We start from the raw sequence: 23,781 nt of genomic DNA, 5'->3' as shown, positions 1-23,781 counted from the left end.
AAGGACAGTGGAAAGACCTTCCTTTGTTTTCATTTTTTTCCAGGGCTTTGGTCTCTATTTTTCATGCTTGTTTTTCCAGACTGACTGCTATTAAGAGTAAAAAAATTCCATGAAATAGGAGGTACCTGAACTGCTTCATGTCCCGTTCTGTTGCTACTGGGAACACTTTATCTAGGACACATTCTCCAATATCAATGGCTAGCCAAGAGTTACAGAGGAAGTACCATTTCTGATCCCATGCCAGATCATGGACTAATACTCGATTCACATACCTGTTGGAAAAACACACAGGGCACAGTCAAATGTCACTGAGTGTGTAAAATCCAGAGCTCAACAAGACTGTGGATGGCAAACTCTGGCCTTCAGCATCTTAAGGTGACTAAACTGTAAGGCACAGGACATATCCCATCCTGTACTGGACATGGGATATGGGAAGCCCTCTTGGTCCTGCAGTTTAGGCTGTGATTTGGTCTATTTAGTTGCAAAAACTAGAATTTAACACTTCTTTTCTTTCTAGAACTGCAGAAAGGATAATTTTCAAGTGATAGAAAGGGAAAGCTGTTGCTATTATAAAAAATTATTTGTGGATTTTTATTTCCCAGCATCTCCAGACCTCCACTTACCAGGAGGGACTGTCCCCTGAATTATCATGCCACAGTCTAATACTCTGCAGTTCCCCAAGAGGGAAGAAGGTACAGAGGAGGAAAACATCCACTCCTCCACGTTCAAAGACTGGTGTATCAGGATCATTTAGATGGTGGGGTTCACTCTCTCCATCCAGTCCATAGAGGGTGAGAGTCACCTGGAAAATAAAAATGCAAAATGAAGATTTGCACATCTCAATCCTATGTGTGATTATTTCTCCTTTCATCAAACCTAATGGCTTTCTGGCTCAGATAGTGCATTTGAGCTGTCCTGTTTCATAGCCTCAGGTGCTTCATTATTCATCCAGTTCTCTAAGCAAATAAACTCTCCTCCCACACGGTGCCACTGGTACCTTGGAGGTTGTGGCTGCGCCACGTCGATGTCCTGTGAAAACTGTCACGAGGTAACGATACTGAGCAAAGGGGTCATTGTCTTCCAGGACTGTGATTTTCACCTGCAGAGCCACACAACACGAGCAGAGTGTTAGCTGTCCTGTAAGTACAGATTCCTGAAAACTGTGAGTAGGAATTTATGATCTTGTGAACAATGTTTACTTACCAGTAAACAGAGAGTTAGAGGGAAAGGAGTAGGATTGGTTAAAGACTTCCTATTAAAACAGAATAGGCATGGTGGAAATTGGCCTGAATACATTGACTTTATTAGCTGGAGACTTACTTTGGCATCATCCTGGATGTCTTTCCTTCGAGCCCAAATAACTACAAGCACATATATCAGGAAGATGCATCCCACAGTTGTCACCACCACAGGATTGTCCACGAATGTAGCAAACATCTCTGCTGTCCTGCTGACATCTATGGCATTGGGTATGACAAAGAAGGAGCTCCCAAAGAAGGTCAGATGGTTGCAGAGGCACTGTATGCTGCTAGGATTTGTTTTTGGTCCTACCTGAAACCCAGAAAAGATTCCTCATAAAGCATCTGGCTTCAAAGTATTAGATGACTTACCAAGCAAATGAAAAGACAGTTGCTGAGATTAGTAAGTTAGTGTAGAGAGAGCTGCTGCACACCAAATTGTTCAAGGTCTAATAAGGAATTAATTCTAACACCTAACCAGTAATGGCATTAAATATATTATGGCCTTGTCAGAATGGTTCCATTTCTTCTTATATAGAAGTTCACCCCAAGAAATAGAAATGGCAATGTTGTTTAAAGGTTAATTCAATATGACTAAACTTCTTGAGTTTAATAGAACATCTCAGAATGATCTTGTTCCATGGTGTCAGTTACTACATGATGGTGGTTATGAGGGCTGGCTTTGAAGTGTGTAACAGACACTTTTTGTTTTGTTTTGCTCTACTTACATGACATCCATAGCTGTTCCAGCCTCCTTGGTGCTCGTCCCAAAATACACAGCGGGATGCAAAGCAAGTGGCATTTATAGTTAGCCCACTGTAGACTGTTGAATCTATTCCCATATCTTGTAAAACCATGAAATAGTAGGTTCCCTCTCCAAAAATGAGTTCTTCTGTGCTGAGAACCCAGCTGTTTGTCTCACCTTGAATATAAATATTTTTATTTCTATGTATATATAGAAAGGCTAATTCAGAAATATGCAGCTGTATTACATGTAATAAATAAACCAAAGAAACAGGTGTGAAATCATTCTTGGCAACTTATTGATCAAATCATCCCAATATTTACTCCTGTTAATGAACACTTTATTCTAGAAATTGGAACTTTGAAGAAGGAGGTTTCTTTCCAGCTACACACCTGAACTCATGGTCAAGGCTCATTCTGCAAGTCCATGGGTCACCACTTATCTTACCTCCAGAAGTTTTCTTACAGAAGAGATGATTTTTCATATCATAGTTGGTTTCATTTGGGTGATAACCATACCCCAAGTAAACTATTAGTGGAATGTCATGTTCAGATTCCAGGTAGATCACTATAGATGTGTTTTCTGAGGTAACATTGACTTGAAAAGTGCTATAATTGCCCAGCTTCAGCAGAATCTTATTTTCCTGAGTTGCTGAAAGTCTTGGTAACATGATCTGTTTTTAAATAAACAGAAAGGCATAGGTTTAAATACAGAAAAGTATTTTTCTTCTCAGCATGCAGCCACATGCTAGATTATCTTTTTTCATAACATCAGGAAAGCATGGCCAGGAAAAATATCACTTTCAAAGTAGTTTTCTTGATTCTGTCAACTAACCTCTGAGAAGTTAATTTGAAATCTGTGTAGACTCGTCATAAAGCCTGTGACCCTTAGTGCATTTTTGAACTGAGAACTGCAATTATGACTGAGACATTGGCTGCATCAAGTGTGTGTATGAATGATTTAGATGTCAGTTTATATACGGGCTAGGAAGCCAAAGAGTAGTACAATAAATACAGTGGTTGGATGATGAAATCAGACTTCACATTGTGCTTTGGGATGACTGTAATCTGGAATCTATTTCCACAACCATTAGAATTCTTACATTCATTTAAAGGAAGAATAAAATGCCTCCTTTTCAAGGAAAGACAAAAATATTTGTTATTTTATTCAACACATCACACAAATCCCTCCATCACAACTACAGGCAGCGTCAGCCCATTATCTAATGTAACAAACACTACCAGAATTTGTGTTCACCTGACCAATGATAACAAATGACAGTTCGTTAATGGAAAAAGAAAAAAATATGGGAAAAGAGGGTGAGAGTTAGGAAATAGTGGATTTACCTCAATGTTCTCTTTGAGGTTGCTGACTGGTATGATCAAACCATCCCGGCCAGTTAGACTCAGACCTCCCACTGTTCCACTGATGTCAAAACTGCCGTCACTGGAGAAAAAGGGATTCATGGCAAAGCTCACCATCTGTTAGAAGACATTAACAGTCAGACAACTGAGCTATTGTTAATACTTCATTTTATTCACACTCTGAATTGCTGAATAGTGAAAGCTTGAGCTCAGACCCAAACAGAAGTCACTTTCAAGAAGTCTGCATCCAGATTTAAATAAGACTTTACCTTATCTCTAAGGTGGGTCTATAAACCTTGAAAGTGATTTTCATTCTGAAATGTGTACAACAATCTTTATTGTTTCCATACACTGTGACACCTTTTTGGCAGAGTTGGACAAGGTGCAAGGAAAAAAAATGTTTACAGGTATTTTTGGGATCTCCTGAGAGGGTCAAATCAACCAGAGAGATCTTCAGAAAATTTATTATGATAATATGACAATTATTTGCAATCTATTGTTCTGAGGGAAAACACACCACATCCTGATTCAGATGGGGGATGTGCTACCATCAGCACATTTGTCTCCTGCAGGACCTGAGTGACCCCCACTCAGATGTTTCTTGCTGGGATAAAAAAAGGTTGCTGTAGGTTAGTTTGGATGTGATATGGACTCTGAGCTGTTGCATCCTCCTCAGAGCACAAGATGTAAACAAACAGCAAATAGATTTGTGGGTATTGATTAATTTCATTGCCTGCTCCTGCCACGTATGTGTGAATACAAGTGTATGTAAGGGGCTGATGGGATGGGGAATTTAAGAATTCAATTGTCCTGGAGTCACTGAACCGACCTCATGCAATTAAGATAAAAGAAGGCTTATCTGACCAATAATTTTCTTGGCATGACAGGGGGAATGATGTGTGCTTGTGTGTTCATTGTGAGAGGATAAACAATTCTAAAACCATTAGATCAGGAAGGTAAGCTGGATATCAGATATAGTTAGATAAAAGCTGTTTACTTGCCCTTATATCCACTGTTTCACCATCAACTCCTGAAACATTGAGAGAGGAAGCAGGTGGGAGAGTAAAGCTGGCAGAGCTGGAATTGGAGATGTTAATGGATGTGCTCTCCATGTTTTCTGTTTGTAATCTGTCCAGTTAGGGTTGGGCATAAGAAAACAGGATAAAAGAGAAAAAAAAAATAAAAAGAAAAAACCCCAAACATCAATAGCATGAACTTCGTATATACAGAGAAAGCTTTCTCTTCATGAGTATAACTTAGTTCCAAAACTATTTCTGCCAGTGAATACTTCATACATGAAATTGTCCCTGATGCACTACTCCATGTAATGCTACCATAGAATCATCAAAAAAAAGGGTGGAATTGGCATATCTGGAGAGGAAATTTTACCAAGGTGTACTTATTTGAAAGACTTGGTTTCTGTGTGAACATGCTCTTGATTTGAATGCACAGTTTGATGTGGATGAAAACTAGGCTCTCAGGGAACAATTTAGGATGATTATAGGGAATGGAGAATGCTTGTCAGGCTCCTCAGGATTATATTTGCTTCTGCCAAGCTGGTTACAGTTCCATATAACATGTCATTATTGGCAACTTGGAAATGAAAAGAAACCCTTAGCTGGCATGACATGAGTTTTCTACATCATTTCAAAAGTAAGTGACTACTGCCTCATTCAGGGAATAGTAGTAAATTCTCTGGTGGTTAAAGAACACACAGCATGGGAATTTCTGAGGTGATGTTCCTGGAGTCCAAGCCATTCTTACTATCAGTCACTAACAACAGCCTTGTTGCACTATTGAAATTGTCATTATGCTACAATATTTAGTTAGTTCCAAACATTCTGTTTAAGCATAATGGAATTAATATTTGTAGCTCTCAGAAGCTTCAGTGGAGGACACTGCAGCTGTTACCTGTGCATATACATTGTGGCAGAGGGAGAGGTGAGGACTGTTGGCTCATCACCTGGTGCCTTCCCAAACAGAAGGGCACTCTGGAGATTTTCAACTGTACTCAGGAGCTGGTGTGACACTGAACTCTGGAAAAGGATTGGAGGAGGAAACTTACACCAAAGGTACACAGGATCATCAAGCTGCACATTATTTGTCATTGATTCCATTTAATTTTGGTGTTTTACTAAGCTGAAAAACTTGGTGATGATTCAATCTAACATATCTAACTGGGGAGAAATTTCCTCTGATATTCAAGTCCATCATGGGTCACAGTCAACCCTTCCCAGTGCCAATTAAAATATACAGGAGGTACCAGAGATTTTAAAAACCTCCCAAAGCAAACAAATATTCACAAATAGTACAGTACAAACTGGACCAAATCTAAATTACCTGTTCTGCCTCTGGCACTGAAGTGTTCCCAGCTCTGATTTCTACAGAAGCTTTAAGAACATTGCTCACTGCATTAAACAGATAGTTGGCTGTTTCCTTTAACTCCTGACCATCTCTGCTGTGCTCTGTGTTTACAGCCAGCAGGGAGGCACTGACATGTTTCAGGGTGTTGCTGGCTTCCACCTGCATGAGAAACACAGGGAACAGTTTATATGTGCTGGCACTACAAATTACAGAAGTGGCACCTTTGTCATTTATTGAATATTGCAATGTCAGTAATCTCTTGGGACTATTAGTGGGTAATGCCATTTTTACTATAATTATTTGTGCTGGGGTAATATTTCAAATGCTAATAAAGATGATGGTACACCAAAATGGAATACAGGCATGAAAAATGCAGCCTGCTTCTACAGATGTAATCCATAAAAAGATTAATAACATCTGAAGGAGGCTTGTCTGTCAAACCCTGGGCAAGCATGGCTTTTAGATACAGTAAAGTAGTAAATTAGGTTATACGTTTCTATCTTAGTGCCAAAGTGCTAAGTGCCAAAGGAGAATGGGTTTTACAATTTTTATTTTGTGCCTGGATGCAGCTTTGTGACTGGGAAAGCACTGGGCAGATTTTAGCCCAGGATATTGAAGGAGCCAAGCAAATACACTGCAGGCTTGGACACATCCATCCCCAGAGCCTGTGAACACTGAGCAGCTTTTCTGTAGGGGGAGGGCTGGACCTGAGCTGTGTTCTTGTCTTGCCAAAGTTAACCACATCCTGCTGAAATGCTCCCAAGCCATTGTCTGGCTCCAACTCTATAATACATCAGAAATCAGGACAGCTGTTTTTATTGCCTGGATAGTTGGGAAAATTCCCCCAGTGACAGTTTGTTCTGTCCTGCCATATGCTCACCCCCATAAGCATGAATAGTTCCTTGACCATTGCCTATGTGCATTTTGTGCAGTGCCAGGATCAGGGATGAATGAATGTGGGCAATTCTAGAAAAACCCTCTTGGGGCAGTTCTTCTTCGGGGTTCTAAAAGTGCTTTACAAGAGAAAACGTGCACCCTGACATGTTTCTGACTAGAAGTTAAGGATTCTGTCTCAAAAATGTATGATAAATGTAATGGTTATAGCCTGGATTGTAGAGACTGCTGAGAAAATATCTGAGACTTGAATTTACTTACTCTGAACAGAGTCAGAATACTGCTGCTGAAAATACACATGCTGGTACAGTTGAAAAAAATGGGTAAGAACAGATAATTATAAGGCACTGAAATTCTTCCAAGGTCAGTGGGGTAATTAGAGCCTCTACTATTAGTGTGAGGAGATATAAGATGAATTGCTTCTTACCTGTGCTGAGACAGACAGCTCTTCACTCCTGTAAGTGATTTCTTTCAATACCTCTGACATCTTCAGAGCAGTCTGCATTGATGTTATGTTAACAACAGAGAGAGTTGTCAGCATCAGCCCTCGGAGCTTGGGATGAAAAGGGATAATTAGGCAAAGGAACAAGATGCTAATTAGGACTGTGAAAGTAGTGCTGTGTATTGACAGCCAGGCTTGCTGTAAGTTATGCAGAAGAGTAAAGCTCCACAACAAGGATCATTTGAGCTGATATTAGCTCTACTGACAAGATGCCACTTGCCCTAGTAATTATATAATCACGAGTTTTATGTTACCTCCTAGCACAGAGAATTCATACACTTAACATCCATTAGGAGCAAGGAGAGTTACTTGTGAGAATTTGTACTAATGTATGTGAATTACTGTGTAAATGCCACTTCCAGAGAAAGCAGAGCCATGTGTGATTGATGTCATTCAAATAATGAATCCTAATTGAAGGATACATTCTCTAGATCTCTTCATCTGAGGCACTCGAAGCACTATACAAATATCAGTTTATGACTGAAACATCAACTGGTGGCTAAAATGGACAAAAGAAAATTACCTGCCATCTAGTGCTTTTGTGGGAAATTAGATAGGATATTTATCCCTCTGGAAATGCCATTTTATTGATATTTACATTGCTTTGGAAAATCAGGTTTAGAATAACTAGTTTAAATTAATGAAATAACAATTGAGAATTAACTGTTTTACAGTTAAGTGATAAATAATTTATGTAGACAAATAGTGAAAACTAGCTGAAACCTGTGCCAAACCCTGAGACAGATGCTAGGAACTTGAAACCTTCATTGATTTCAAGTGGTGATATGTGAGCTTTTTGTTACTTAAGAGCTGTCAAAGAATATGAAGAGTCTATTATATGACATTGTATTGCAAGAAAGTGTTTTGCTGACCTCTTTTCGTGTGTTTGTCTGTAAAGACATGTTAAAACTTTCCTCTTGGATCTGCTGATTAAGGACAGATGTCACTGACTTGTACAGCTGGAAAAGACTCATGCTGTTGTTCCCATCTTTTAGGATGGTGTTTGCCTTCTCAGATATCACAGCCTGCAGGGTCAGGTTCCCATCCATCATATCTGCAGGTCCAACCTGAGGAAGGAATCAGATATGCTCTCAGATATGTCAGAGCTGTTATAATTTTCTCTGAAAAGCCTCCATGGTCATCTTAATGACAACCTAGATAGAGTGAGACATAATACTTCATGTTCCCCATTTAAAATGTTTAATTTTAATGGCCTGATAAGGGTCTCCTTACTGAGGCACTGAGGGAGAAGCAGGAGGCTTTTGGGGCCTACACAGAGTAACTCCAGACTCAGTAAACAGGCTTATGCCACTCAATCAATGTCTAAACAATTCTTTTAGACTTCTGTTCAAGAAAAAAGGGCAGTGGAAGATCTTTTGACCTTGACCACACAGAGAATAATCTCTGTTAGACAGAAAAATGGTGATTATGGCACATTCAGAAGGAAGTAGTATATCTAAAAGAAGAAGAAGCTCCAAGAGTCAATTATGGGTTAGTTATCAACTTGAGAGTTCTTCAAAGGTGTGAGGAACTGAAGCATACCTTCACTGAAGCATTTGTTTGAACTGTATCACCAAAGTTGTTGCTAACAGTAATTGTCACATGTAAAATAAAATTATTCTCCTCTTCTCCAAGTGGAAGATAAACTGGGAAGAGTTCAGGATCCGGGCTACAATCCAGGAGAGAATCTGAAACAGGAAAAAAGGGGTCAGGGATCACCACAGAGACACCTCCTGCTCTCTGAGAGCAGGGACTCAGGGCATGGTTCACCCCTGCGCAGTCTCCCTGCAAAGCTCGTGTCAGGAGAAGCCAAACAGATCTGCAGGGGACTTACCCGGTGTCACATAGAAGCAATACGTGAGCTGCCCGCCAGGCCCGGCCCGGCCCGGCCCCTCCGAGCCGGGAGCGCTGCAGGAGACTCTGAAGGCGGTGAGCACCGAGCCGTGCCCGGGGCTCAGGGCACAGCCGGGGGCTTGGGGCGGGGGCACGGTGCTCAGCAGGAACGATCCCTCCCCGTAGCCTCGCTGAGCCGTGCCTGGGAGCGGAGGGAGCGGAGCATCAGCCAGGGCCGTGCCCCGGGAGCACCGACCTGCACCCGAGCAGCGGGGCTGCCTGCCTGGGCATCACACACTGCACGGTGAGCCCAGTGAGGGATGGAATCCTGCTACCGAATAAACCCTAAGAGGAAAAGAGCTATTTCGAATGTATTAATGTTTGCATTATAAAGGAAAGATCTATTATTTGATCAAGCATTTAGCATAATTTTGTTTCAGGTGAGCCTTAGCAAAATTATTAACAGCTTGGAGTAAGATAACTGGATTTCTCCTGCCATGCAACACCCTAGAACAAACTTATATCTTCATTAATCACATATAAAATAACACCTTTCAACTTGTGGACTAATTTACCTTCATATTTATCAGCAAGGCTATGCATGTGTGACATCTCTGTGATGTCAGCAGAGACTATCCAAAGGAGTCTGTAAACCATAAAAATCCTGTTAGCCCCTACCTGTTACTTTAATCTGAAAAGCTTCTCCCTGTGTCTGCAAGAAGGAGCTGGTCATCCTCAACACAGATGTGTTGCTTTGAAGCAAAGTCAAAGAATCCTGCTGGAAACCAGTCAGGCCACAGGCTGGAGGGAGGGCTGTAGGCTGGAAAATCAGACAGAAAACAACACATGGCAATGGAGGGTCTTTGCTGTTCTTTCTGTTGTGATTTATTAGGATCAGGGTGGCAGTTTGGTGCCCTGCATTATAACCCCTCCCAATCCACCACCTCCCAATCTCAGTCTTCACTAGTATTTTTTAAGTATCCACTTGACAAAATATCCCTCTGAGGCCATATGGCTTTGTGGATATTTATTTTTGTCTGTTCAGTATTTCTGACAAACCTAGTGCTCTCACCTTGTTTTGGAATGTGTTATCTAAATACCAGTTATAATATATGGCCTGGGAGTCCTCCTGTCCAGAGACACTCAAAACAACTTCATCACTAACATTCACTGGCTTGCAGTTTGCCTCACACCTGTAGGGAAGTAAGATGGGAGTTACACATAGTATGAGATGTCTGGGAGAAATTTCAGACATATCTTATGGTATTTGTCCCTGTTGTTTCAATGAGGTTGACACATTGAAATCTCCAACACTGGAAGGATGTAGTGTGATCAAAAATCCTGAGTGGTTTTTGGAAGAATGTGCTTCAATTTATAAAAGAATTGTGTTTAGAAACATGGGCTGAAAAATGCAGCAAGACTTATTTGGTCAGTAATTTTTGTAATGGTAAGGTGTAAATGGATTTAGAACAATAAGTTTTCTGTACTGTGAGGGGGTTGAGGCCCTGGCACAGGTTGCCAAGAGAAGCTGTGGATGCTCCAGCCCTGGGAGTGTTCTAGGCCAGGCTGGATGGAGCTCTGAGTAACTTGATCCAGTGGAAGGTGTCCCTGCCCATGACTGAGAGGTGGAACAAATGATCTTTAAGGTCCCTTCCAACTCAAACCATTCTGTGATTCTATGATTCTAAAAGTACAATACCACTTTATTCTCATTACTGTTGGAAACTGTGGCCTTGCATTATGCTTATGCAAGGCATAATATTAACCCATAATATTAATATTATAATTATAATTATAATATTAACCCATGAATACCAGGATTTAAAACCAGACCTGATGTGCAGATGCAGTTCTTGTTTTGCAGTCACATATAGACATTGCTCATCCTGCCTCTCTTCACTGCCATGGTTTTGGACAGTAATCCTGACAGTCACTGCTGATTTTGGAGGAGGAAGGCAGGAGGGTGGGATTTGCACCTCACTTTGGTTGATTAGGATTATCTGTTGCTTCACACATTCGTTCCAGGCAGGCCAGCAAGCTCCTGCAGAAACATTTCCTTTATAGTTAGAACAGCATCTTATAAAGGACTTTCCTGCCATAAGGCTCAAAAAGCTTTATAGACAAGTTTCTTGGGCACAATTTAAAGAGTTGGTAATCTGGACTACCAAGAACACAGGCTTTTCCAAAGTCATGTATGAGGTCAGGGATAATTATGGGGATAGAACACAGATGGCCTGAATCCCAATCCTGTTTTCAGCCAGAAATGTTTTTGCATCATGTTTAATGTTAATTATTGCTGTTTTATTGAGACACATGTACTTTGCAAATGACTGTGTAAGTCACTTGGAACTAGTCCTTGGCTATGAGAGTGAAGCTTAGGACAGGTAGATCTTGAAAAACTGAAAAAGTGAAACCTTTGGGAGAAGACAAAATGGAGTGCTATGCCATATTATATATCATAATTAGTTTGGTGCCAAAACAAGGGTTGGGTAGAAGGACATTCTTTATTTGTTTGCCACAGTGAGTGGCAAACTTTAAAGCCAGAAAATGAAGCATCCTTAAGCCAGATTCAACACTGCATTTGACACAACAGTGAGTTTTTTACTCATCAAGTACAAGTTGGTGAAAAAAGCTCAGGAAATGCACAAACCACAGGTCCAGAGAAAACTGGAATTATTGTTGTTTTCTGGCCAGCCAAGTGTAACAGTTGTGAAAGGATCCACATGGCGACTCGGTTTAATATATATTTTGTGATCCTAAATAAGAAGTAAATGTATCAGTTAGAATACAAACATGTATAAACACATACATATGTTGCTTCTTTATAATGAAAAAGGTCTGAAAGTTTAGACCCCAAATCACTGGATGCAGATCTGTAGTTTATATGATCTTTCCCTTATCAGAGGTAGTATGGAAGTAGAAGTTATGGGAATAGAAGCAGATGGCACAGAAAAATTGTGTGGCAAAATTCTCCCAAATGCAGACTTGGTTTAGGAGTGCAGCTCCCATTTTCAAAACTAGGTACTTAGGAAATGAATTCCTATTAAACCTTCACATCTGGACCAACAATTCTAATCCTTGAACAATCATTTGTCTTCTGTGCATCCCTTCTTTATCTGAATTGGATATATTGCGGATATAAACAAAGAGAAGAAGGGGTAGCTGGGTTTGCCTTTCTGTGCACCAAACTGTGACAAATGTGGGTTTGGATTAGATTTATATTCCTCTGAAGCAATATATTTTTACAGGTAATCTGTAAAGCATGACGGCTTCTTGTGAAGCAGTATATTCTTCTATAGCAGATGTCTGCTGGTGTTACAGTTAAAAACTAGACTTCCGTGATGATAAAATATTCAATATGGCATTTTTATTATTTAAATTTGGACAGCTGCTAGCAATTGGTGTATCATTAACTTCTTAGTTTGCCATAAACTGGAAAATTTTTCATTGCAAAATAATTTAAGCACTCCAATACAGAAGTAGAAAACACTTGGGAACCATTTAAAATATATTAAACTCTACTTGAAGGATCACTCTGCAGAGAGAGGTTTGCATTAGTCAAGTAGATGAATTAAAAATTCATCTAAACACATTTTAACTTCCAAAATTGAATTGTTGTGAAAAGTTCTTTTTCTTTAATCTTTTTAATGAATTCTAGATAGAATGCCTGTAAACACATTTGTCTCCAAGACTTGTGGTATAGATTTTGTGTTAAGCCATATGGGGAACAGAACATCTTTTACTATGCTACAAATACTTATTTTCTCTGTCTTACACAGCACTTTCACTGGTAAGAAAAATTTCTAAGCAATTTTAAAGAAAGATTCTTAAATAATACTTACATTTTTCTTTCGGGTATTTGTTTTGTAGCTGCCTTCTTCCTTAGCAGAATCTGTTTAAAGCAAAAAAAGAACAGAATATTTCAGTGCTACTTATAAAGCTTTCAGACATCCTCAGTGAGTATGTCCTGAATCCACAGGATTTGACTACTGTCAGTGTGAAAGATGGGGCTGTAAGAACCAGACTCCAGAGCTGCGATAAACAGCACAATCAAATAGGTAAAATGGTAACAACAAGCTCCTCACAGACTACAAAAGAGATGATCCTGATTTTTCAAACATAATGCTATAAATCAAAATATATTCACAGAATGTGATGGAATTTCACTGATGTACAAAGGAAAATTGATGGAAAGCACTGGAAAACTTTCAATACAATTAGTTCTAAGTTTTTTTTATTTCTGATATAATCTGCTCTTGTAAATGTAAGGATGAGCCATCTAGAAGCCATTAGCGACAGCAATTTATGAGACTGCTGTGATGCAAATATTTTCTGGTTTCAAAGCTATGTCCCGAGCCATAAACTTCCCTCATTATTTCTAGGGACAAACAGCAAATGTGCAATGTGTTACATACACAGAGTGATGCTAATTTATGACTACATCAAAGTTAGGGAATCTGCCTACATCAGGAGGAAGCCTCCACAAAAGTTTTCAGTGCTGTTGCTGGAAGGAAAGCAATTACCACATGCAAACCATAAACACTCCATGAAATGCTCTGATTGCAAAAAGACACTTACTTGGTCAAAACCAGCACTGTCAGATTAATGCAATTACCTTTTTTATGGGAACTGTTTGCCAGCACAGTGATGAATCCAAGATCCAGACTCGTGTTTGAGAAGGGATTCATGGCCACCACTTTCACTAGGAAAGTACCTAGAGAAGGCAAAGGGACAGTAAGAGAAGCAGTGGGCCCAGACCAACAGCTTTGAGGTATAATATCCAATTGGTAAAGAAAACCTCCTCCTTGTTTTCTGTTAAGAGTTTTCAGGTGGGTTTCTGATGGGTGTCCACTGCTGAAAGGCTTTTCCTGGAATGTTTTTCCCCTTTATCTCAACTTCTTAACAACTCAGCTGCCCTTTTCCAAGCTCTTGTCATGCTATTCTTTGTCCTCTGACTATGATATCACACAGGAAACTAGAGGTGTACAAACACTGGAGGCCAAATGAATTTAGGCATCTTGAGACAGCAGCTGTCTAGTTTGAAAATTTCTGCCTATGGGGAAGGGATGTTCAAATGGGTACAGAGAGAACAAATAGAACTTTAATATTGAATAATTTAAAAATATGAAATGAAATCATAATTAGCTTCTACTAAGTGTTCCCACTTTGGCATGGGGTTGGAATAACTCATTAGAGGTGGAAATCTTTTTATCTTTTGCCACTGTTAATTAACTCTTAGCACAATCTGCCTAATTCCACATTTTAAAGGCTTTGACTATGTAATAATGGAAGGGTAATATTACTAAAATGTTTATTCATAATTAACTAAAAAAAAAGTTGTGTTGGAAATGAACACGCTGAAAAACTCCCCTTTTCTTTGTCTTTGTCTACTGAGAACTCCTCAGATTACTTCACTGTAAAATGCAGAACAGTCTAAACTTGAAACATTATGAACAAACAGGAGGAAAACACTTTGCTATTCAAGAAAATGTCCTCATTTGTACTTCAATCAGATGGTGCCATGAAAAAATAAACCCTGTGTCTTTTCAGTGTCTCTTCCATTGCAAGAATCAGGCGAAGCCTTGCTCTGAGTCTGCATGTGCAGACCCATTTGTCAGCTCCATTTTTTACCTCACTCACATCGGACTGTGCTGTTCATCCTGCTCTGCAAACTAAGTTTGAGCAGTCAGAAAAGCTGCCAAATTCAGCTGTACATTAGTGTCCCCTTGCCCAGGATGCTGTGACTCTTTATGTGTGTCCTGGGTTGCAGTGTAGGATGTACACAAAGTATTTATTCTCTCACCATCTCCATGAGCTGTTGGAACCAGGTGGGGCAGTGTTTTCCCAGGCCCCTCCTTTGGGCTCTTCTGCTCATGGCCCATCAATGCCTTGCCCAGGACTCACAGGGAACTCCCTCCAGGAGCTCTCTCTGTTTAATGGGCCATCAAGGAGCCACTGCACGACTCCTCATCCCATTGGGAGATGCTCCGCCCAGGGGGAGGAGCCAAGCATTCCCACCTGGAGAGAATCTGGGATTTGGGACAGGACAAGCAGCCCTGACCCACTGGATTCCCAGAGGACCAGAGCTACCAGACCTTTCTACAGGATCACTGCTTCAGGAAGAGCCCCTCACCTGGACTGCTCCCACCACCCTGCTCAGGTTGTGTTCTGACTCTGTCAGTGGTCCTTTGTGTTATTGCATTTATTTTATTTTATTTTTACCTTTTTACCTTTCTTCTTATTAAATTGTATTTCTGACTTGGAGCCTCTTACTCGTTTTGCTTTCAAACCACGACAATGTGACCTGTGGTGTCCTGGAAGCAGAGGAGGTGTCAGTGTGCTGTACCTTCCATGGGCACAGGAACGCTGTACGTCCGCGGCTCCCCATGAGGCCCGTCTGCTTTGTGCCAGCGCATTTGCTTGGATCCAATCACCTCAAACATCAGCTCCTCTGGGGCACCACGGCACACAGAGACATTCACCTCCAAATCCTCCCCCAGCTGCAGAGTGTGGGAGGCTACAGCAGCCTGAATTCCAGATACTGGCTCAATTAAATGAACAGCAATCCTCCCGGAGATCTCCGATGCCGTCGTGTTCCTGGACGCTCGGATTTCCAGCTGATGTATCCCTGGGCCTATCAGCTCTTGGGAGGCTCTATTGAGTGTCAGGTTATGGGGGACAAGACCTTCCTTTGCACTGGATTCAGTCAATGTCCTGTTATCTGCTGACATAATGTAGGTTACTCCATGGCCTGCAAAAACACAGAGGAAAATTTCTCACGGCTTGTGCAGTAGGCCAACAAATTCCAGCTGCTTTGTGCAGCATTCCAGTGTTTATACAGGAGTCACAAGAACACTGCAGCAATGCAGTCGTTTTTAATAAAGTCACTTAAGGTGACTTAATGAAAATCTATCGTGTTTTCTGCTGGGAATGTTTTGAGAAGAGAATTCAAACATACACTACTGAATTTTAATTTTTTTCAGCACATATGGGGCTTCCAGGAACTTAAAGTGAGAAAGAAATATACATCAGCTCAGAGTGGATTCCTCTTACTCTAAACAGAGGAACATTTCCATTAATTTCTAACTTCAAATACAGAAATATTCTGACTGGCATCATATGGATTTTTGTGACTAAAGTTATACTCATTCTGTCAGCTTTGTCAATAGGAAAAAAGGGTTTATACTTATGCTTTAGGTGGTGAAATATCTCTGAGAAAGAACCCCTCCAGGGGAACTGAGAGATTAAATTGCAGGAATACAACAATTAGAGGGAAGGCATTCACTAAAAAGAAGGATTATTTTGCATAATGAAAATCTCACTTCTATCCCATGAATGGCAATAATATTTATCCTTCCCTTTAAACCATGCAGTGAAATTATCCTCACCTCCACTGAGCTGCACTTGGATCCACAACACCTCCCCATAGAGTGTTCTGCAGTGGGAGCTGTTCCCTCTTTCATACTGGCTGTAGCACCCAGTAATGCTGAGCTGATCCTCCTTATCTTGAACAGTCACCTGCTTCTGTGCCATCACATGCCACTCACTGGTGCTGCACTCCACAAAAACTGTAAACTCCCCAGGAGAGGAGTAGCTGTATGTGAGGTTGCTGACCAGTCTAGAATAGAAAGAGAACAGCTGCTTGTGGTGGAAGATTATCCTGGGAAGTTCTTCACCTTATATGGTAACACATCCCCAAATTTCACTCATTCAAATGTCATTCCTACCACAAAGATAAAATCTGTTTTTTTAAATCCAGCAGAAAAATGTCTGATCTATTAAAGATAGGATTTTTATGCAATTAAAATAGAAACTACAGAATGTCCTTGTTATATTTTAATTTTTATCAACAAACACTCTTTAAACTTAAGGAAATAATATTTGCTTGTAGTTTGGCAATTACTGACATATTTTCAGTAATTCTGAGTCTTAAGATCTGGAATAAATAGTCTTAGAAATAGGAAACACTTTTTATAATAGAAGAAAGATTGTGGTTGGCAGCTTAATATAAAATTTTGTATTGATTTCAAAGCAGGTTTTTGCAGAATCCAAGTCTCTCATATGTATGTTTTGTTACTAAGCTATCGAGTTTTTAACATCTCATTTATGAGACTTGGCACATTCAATAAAGTGCAAGGAATGAAATGTACAGTTTGTCTGGAGAGAAATGAAGGGTGTATCTTACGTTAGAGGGTAGTAAGGATCAATGGTGTGACCATCTCCAGTGCTGATGGTACAGGAAAGATTCCCCGAGTATGGTGAGAGCAGCCAGTTCAAAGTGACCGTGATATTTTCAAAGACAAAACATGTGTCTGTCATAAACAGCTGCAGACCTGCAAAGCAAAATGGCAATTCAGTGCCAGTGTTTGTCTACTTTTCTTACAAAATTCAATTAATTTTCAGGCATCGAGAGCCAGCCTGCTCCAAACCACAGCTGGTACTGCTGCTAATTTGTGTGCATTAGTGGTGTGACAGAGAGCTGATTCTTTTCCATGACTACTAATCAAAATTATTCTTGGAATATAATTTCATCTAAATGTGTTTCATGTGTCTGAATTTCTGGGCTTTGTATTCTACACAGAACCCTCAGTTAGGACAGGGAATCTGTATTTTTGTGCCTATTTTCAGTGATCACCACAATGTCAGTTTCTTCCCTGAGGATGGAACAGTGATTTTTAGAATAAATATCGATGGTTTCAGTGTTACAGCAAAGAGCAGGACAGGCTTCTAGTGGACAGCATCCTCCCTCTTACCTTCCTTGCAGTGGTATTGAATAGACAAATAGCTTCCCAAAGATGGACAAGGATCTCCGAAGAAAGTGCCATCTGCTGCCACCTGGCAGGCCTGCAGACCATGACACTGGCCTGAAAAGGGAGCATTTCACATCAGCAAGTGGCTTTTGCCTTTACTGTCGCAACAGCTCAGATGAAAGATGATCGAGAAACAAAAACGGCAGGAGGAGCAGTGTCATGTCTCTGATTTCTAGACAAATTTCCACATTGCTTTGACTTTAGTGTGCTGTTCATTGTGCAGCATTTCTTAGCACCATTTCATTTCATTGGAACAAAGCCGAATTTGAAAAGGTACCAAAAAAAAAAAAAAAAAAAAGCTTATGTGTTTTGTTTAATTTTGTCTGGAAGCCCTAAGAGTCACCCTGGGGACAGGCCACAGACACTGTTTAGTCTCCAAGCCCGTGGCTCCAGCATGGTGTGGGTCTCAGCCTTTTCACCCCTCCAGTTTGGACTTAGGTTTGTCTGGATGTGTTGCCTTCCATCCCATATCAAACCTTGTGTATCCCACTGAATTTGTTAAGGAGCCAGTGTGCTCGCGTATTTTCTTCCTAGTGAGAGGAGCCAGGCACACCCTCGTCCTCTATTTGCTCCTCCCCTCCTCTGAATCTTTGCTCCTTACAAAACCCCTCCTTTTGCTCCTCCTTCTCTGAATCTTTGCTCCTCAATAAAACCAGCCTCCTGTAGCAACTTCCTCCCTGTCAGATGTTCTCTGTGATTCACTTCATTTTAGGAACAATCCACTTTCCCATTTGCTAACTCTACTGGAGTACAAGATAAAATATTTAAGGGACAAGGAACTTTAGTACACACTCTGTGTTTTCTGACAAGCAATGCTGTAAGATATCACCTGCTACTTCATCCTTGACACTGATCCAGCTGCAGCCTTCATCTGTTTCCAGCTGGAGAGAGGTCTCTGACACACAGTAGTGAGGGGTCTTCCTCCCATAGAAGCTCTCTTCAATTTGAATAACTTCTCCTGATCCACACTGTGCAGTGGCATTGTAATTATCACAAGCAATGCTCTGCCCAGATTCTAATAGGAGAAAAAAAAAAAAACAAACCCACCCAAATATTACCTTTTTGAATTTCTGAAAAATCCTGCTACAATTCTGCTGCATGTCCATTTTGTTTTGTTTGTTTTTCTTCCCTTTTCTCCCTTTTAAGCTAAACAATTAAAAAGAATTAAGAAAGTTACAAAAGAATTAAATATTTATATTTTTAAAAACTCAAAATTAATAGATTTATATTTATACTGCCTTAAAACATGGAGGGCATTTTCAATAAGCAAAAATATTTTAATTATAAAAATAAATAGTTTTTTTTGTGGAAAACTCAGCATTTGTTTGACCCGAAATACTGGAAGGCTTAAAGTTGCTCCTTTACTTCTGAAAGAGAGGTATGGATTGCATAATATTCAGGTAATTGCTTTGGAGAATAGTTTGCATATTAAATATGGGAGCTGATCCCATTTCTGCTACAGAGACTCCTTTGTTCCTGTGTGATATTTGACTGACTTCATTCAGCAGGACTGCTCAGATGGGTAAGGTCATAGCTCTAAAAGCATACACCTCATTCTTTGATTAATCTGGGACAGTTAATTATCTTTCAGAATTCTTAGTATCATGTAGTAATCAGGATACTTAATAACCTGAAGAGGAGGATGTGGATAACTGCTCTCATATAGGAGTGTTGCAAAAGGATGTTTTTATTTCAGCTGTCCCAGGTTTAGATACATTGTCCTGCCGTTGTTGTTTGCATCATTCTCCTCAAGTCCCTTGATTAACAGTGCCAATGTGTGCACACTGCAATAATTGTGTGCTATTGTTATTTAAAGGCTAAAGCTAAGCCTGGCTGTAACTATAGTAACATGATCAGTTTGCAGATTACAGCTCTCTAAATAAGCTTGAAAAATAACTTGCTGGTAAATTCTAGTATGGACTATTATCTCATACCTTTTCTTGTTCTCTATATGAAGATTTCTCACAGTATTTGCTGTCTCAGCAACTTTTACATGGAAAGATGTACAAAACTTGGTCTGTGTTTCCAGGTTCAAACCCTGGCTCAATACATATATATTTACTGTAATAAACTGCTAACCTACAGAGCACCAAATGGTAGAATTGCCTTGATCTGGTCTTGGTTTCCTGGGTAGTGGAATGATGAATGTGGTGTCTCTGAATTTAATGGGCTCTCAGTCAGATCCTATGGTAACAAATGATAGTTTCCTTACAAACAGACAGTTGTCTACCGTGGTTGGAATGGAAAAATAATTTTAGTTTGTTTTTGCAAGGAAAATAAGCTTAAGGGATTGTGCTGTCTGCCAATTTCCTCTCCCTCAGTCATTTTTAATGTTAGTCATCTTCAGCTAAATTTGATGTATAGATATAAACCTCCAACACCCTAAAACTTCATGGAATGCAGTATCTAGGGAGAAGAGAAAGAGCTACATGAATGTTTCTGTGAGGAGTGGGAATTATAACCCCACGTTTACCAATTCTGGGACATGGAATTCAAGTGGCCAGCACCTACAGCTGGAGCTCTGGAGCAGCTGCAGGAGAGGGAGCTGAGGCAGTGAAAAGTATTTGCAGAGGTGAGACATGCTGGGGATATGGGAGTGAACTGGGAGTGCTGAGGAGGAGGGTAGGGAGGGAACAGAAAATCAGGATAGGGAACAAAACTTTATTAGTTTTGCTTATTGCAGAACAACTTGTTATTTATGTCAGTTCTTTTAGACTGCTGGACAGGGCAGTAGCAGTTCTAGGGCTTGTGGAAACCTGTCCTTGCATACTTGATTGGAAGCCTTTTTATATTAGTGAGCCCACAGCCAGACTGTCCTTCCAGTGCTTGTGACCCCAGTTCTAGCTGCAGTTTAAAGTACCCTTGTGCAAAGTGTGAGGAAGACAAATTCCCCTCGTATCTATATGTTGAAAGCATTCCTTTCCAGAACTGTTTGTTCCCAGTCACAATTTGGGGGACACAACGTCTGTGGATTTTCTGTCTGAGCACAGGAAGTACAGGTAACTGTCTGCTTCCTTAACCTGAGGAAAACCTCAAACTTCACCTGATGGAGGGGTCTGAGAAGAAACAAGAAAAACTTGCTCCCAGTTTTGCTCACTCCAGGCTGCAAGGAGTGGTGCCTCTGGAAGCCTGACTGTATTTTTGCTGCAGTTACAAATGGAAATTTTTTCTGGCACACATTAATGGGTGTTTTTACAGGGCAGCCACACATCCCACCTAGCTCAGGTGCCACGGTTTTGTGGGAGTTTATCCTTGCAGCCATGTTTTAACCAGCCAGCTTATGTCCACTGCAAAAGTGGAAAGCTACATATTAGATTCACTCTAAGATTCATTTCTATTTTACCAGCCCTCTGCTGGAACCCTGGACCTTAATGTCTGGTTGCTGAGCACCTACATCTCCCAGTGATTCGTGGGTTCTTCCTTCTTTGGATCAGGTCTTACATCAGCACACTGGAAAAAGAGCACCTGCTGAGATTATATGGCTTTTTGCTTGTTCACATTTAGTAAGAGTCATTAAATAATTTCCCAGCTACTTTGAAAGCAACAAGGCAGTTTATGCCCCATTGTGATCACAGCACACTCACTTCAATGTTCCAGATGTTGTGTATCTTACCAAACTCACAAATGAAGTCAAATTCCTGGCTGCAATTTTCAGTCACACCCCACTGATACTTGGCATTCTTCAGGATGTATCCACACGTGGATGAGAAGGGAGATGGCTGATCCTTGTACCAGTTACTGTAGCTTATATTTGAAGTGTCCAGCCAAGTTATTGACCCTGTGAACAGAGAAATTGTGTCTTAAATGTTTATTTTCCACGGTAATACAATTAGAGTCAGAGCCTGCAAAGTGGGGCTGTAGCCCTGCTCCTACTGAAGCAGAGGTGGTTTGATCTGGTTAAGGATCTTCAATTACATTTGTATTGAACCTGATGCAATCATAAAAAGAGGCACTGCAACTTCCACCTGTGCTCCAAGCCTCAAGATTTCACCATTTCCCTTGCATCAGACCTTGCAGCACTTCCTAGTGGGATGAACTGGTTTCCACTGGAGACTTAACACAGCACATTTGTTTCACTGGGTCAGCACATTGGTCTCATTCACCATGTGTTCACACAACCACAAAATCCAAAGGAAAGGGTGATAACATGCAACGACAAAGTGAAGCAGGCAATTAAATATCTTAATATAAATCTGAAGATACAGCAACAAAAGACAGAGGCTTTTCAGCAGATACCTACAAAGGTACTGCATTTTTACCATGTTAAGAAAGCATCATGAGCTGATACAATTTTAAAGACATGATTTTAAAACCACCTACCATCAGTAGTTTCATTCAGCAGGGAGTTTGAGATCAGTCCTATCCACCATTCCTGATCCTCAGCAATATGTTTTTGCAAGAACTCCTGAGTGTCCTCATTTTGAATAAAGACAAGGTGCCCTCCTCCTCTCTCACACCAGCTCTGGGCACTTGTGAAGGTTTGCTGCAGTCTAACAAACTCATAGCATGAATGCTGGAAAGCATGCTGGTACTTTGAACAAGGTATTCCTTCATCAGTTCCTTCCTCCGTGGCCAAGCATACAGCAAGAGAAATCAGAACTGTGACCCCCAGCCACATTCTCAGCTCAGTGCTGTGTGTCACACTTGTCTTGTTTGCCTGAGATGTCATCCTTGCCATGCCTTCAGCATTTCTCCTTCCTCTTTGCTGCTTGCCACAACAGCAGCAATAGAGCACAGAACAGAACAGAACTTCTAATATATAACTGTGATTGCATCTGGGGGTGTTGTGCTCTTGCTAAGCCCCTGCACTGACCCTTGTGAGCTCTATTGTACAAATGTCACATCCCATGTGAGATCAGTTTGAGAAGAAGACATTAAATCATTGCTTTCCTCATGAGCAGAGAAGATAAAGTTGATATATGTTGCTGTTGAACATGTGGAAAAGTGAGATAAAGCTCCTACATCAAAGGTTTCATTGTGTGAACATTGAAGTTGGGAGGTCTTTACAACAGCAAAGAGATACAATAGTGAGAGTAAGAAAAATGAGGAACACAAGGAGTTATGAGATAGGAAAACACACTGCTTCTCTAGATACATTTAATTGGTCTGGATTACTTTATTTGTAATAATTATTGCTTGAGGTGCTCCTTTTAGATGCTAATATAATGTCTATAATTATTGTAACCTATCCATCCTGCCCTCCTGTTTATGCATGTGAAGATTCATCTCAGCTGTTCCAAATAAGCTTAATTTTGAACTGTTATGTCTGCTGTTATTCCACACACCAAGTGAAATGATCCCATCATCCCTTAAAAGATAAGCTGCTCAACTATTTGGAGCTACAGTATTTATACCTGCTGGGAGGCAGAAGAGAAGACCATAACTTAAACCAATGATTTTGGAAAGATGAAAATATTGCCTTAATCATCAGAACTACTTGTTAGCTCTATTTGCACATTCCAAAGGCTGCTGATGGACTTTGGGAAGCAAGCCCAGTAACATTTAGGAACTGAAATCTCTTAATGCATCTTCTTCTATCTTCCTTATAAAAGATCAGGTTTACAAAGTCACTAGCTTTGTAGAATCACAGTAAAAATAAGGATTTTAGCTATTGTAATCCTCCTGTTCTTGGTATTAACTCCCTTGAGTTTGATGCCATTATTATTAATTTATACCACCATAACCCAAAACTCAAAGAACGTGCTCTTATGTTTAGACATGGGTCAGCGAGCCAGTTACCACAGCACAGAGGAATCAGTGGTGATTGATGGATTCCTGCACTGCAGAAATGCCTCCTGCACTGCACTGCTGGGCTGAAGGCAGTGCCCGTCCCTGCAGTCTGCCAGTCCAGCTCCTAAGCTTTCTGCCAAAGTCAACTCATTCACTGCATTCAGTCAACAGCTAAAGGTGAACTTCAATCCCAAGACCTTTCTGGACCTCCAGTTTATGACTGTCTTACTCAACTGGAAAAAGCAGGACTGTTATCAGCATTTTCAAGATAAAGTTAATTGGAAAGTGTTTAATGGGTAGG

At 40.5% G+C, this 23,781-nt stretch overlaps 1 protein-coding gene across 1 annotated transcript in view; it reads right to left on the bottom strand.

The window, feature by feature from the left end:
* The window catches only part of LOC310914044 (polycystin-1-like protein 2), a gene marked incomplete at both ends in the record, with an annotated part of 35,103 nt that extends 12,684 nt beyond the window's left edge, over window positions 1–22,419 (bottom strand). Inside the window, 20 exons of the mRNA XM_083869942.1 lie at window positions 126–272; window positions 624–802; window positions 998–1,099; window positions 1,321–1,551; window positions 3,330–3,464; window positions 5,688–5,870; window positions 7,033–7,158; window positions 7,980–8,174; window positions 8,650–8,795; window positions 8,942–9,223; window positions 9,619–9,760; window positions 10,013–10,133; window positions 13,519–13,654; window positions 15,287–15,691; window positions 16,329–16,549; window positions 17,126–17,273; window positions 17,694–17,804; window positions 18,580–18,765; window positions 21,364–21,528; window positions 22,071–22,419. Of these exons, the coding sequence (XP_083726068.1) occupies window positions 126–272; window positions 624–802; window positions 998–1,099; window positions 1,321–1,551; window positions 3,330–3,464; window positions 5,688–5,870; window positions 7,033–7,158; window positions 7,980–8,174; window positions 8,650–8,795; window positions 8,942–9,223; window positions 9,619–9,760; window positions 10,013–10,133; window positions 13,519–13,654; window positions 15,287–15,691; window positions 16,329–16,549; window positions 17,126–17,273; window positions 17,694–17,804; window positions 18,580–18,765; window positions 21,364–21,528; window positions 22,071–22,419 (3,710 nt within the window). The remainder of the gene's footprint in view (window positions 1–125; window positions 273–623; window positions 803–997; window positions 1,100–1,320; window positions 1,552–3,329; window positions 3,465–5,687; window positions 5,871–7,032; window positions 7,159–7,979; window positions 8,175–8,649; window positions 8,796–8,941; window positions 9,224–9,618; window positions 9,761–10,012; window positions 10,134–13,518; window positions 13,655–15,286; window positions 15,692–16,328; window positions 16,550–17,125; window positions 17,274–17,693; window positions 17,805–18,579; window positions 18,766–21,363; window positions 21,529–22,070) is intronic.
* Window positions 22,420–23,781: the final 1,362 nt, after the last annotated feature.

The sequence above is a fragment of the Zosterops lateralis genome (assembly GCF_965231275.1).
Source record: "Zosterops lateralis genome assembly, chromosome: 12".
Taxonomy (NCBI): domain Eukaryota; kingdom Metazoa; phylum Chordata; class Aves; order Passeriformes; family Zosteropidae; genus Zosterops; species Zosterops lateralis.
The sequence above is the reverse complement of the archived record's forward strand: the minus strand, read 5'-3'. Positions and strand labels throughout refer to the sequence as shown.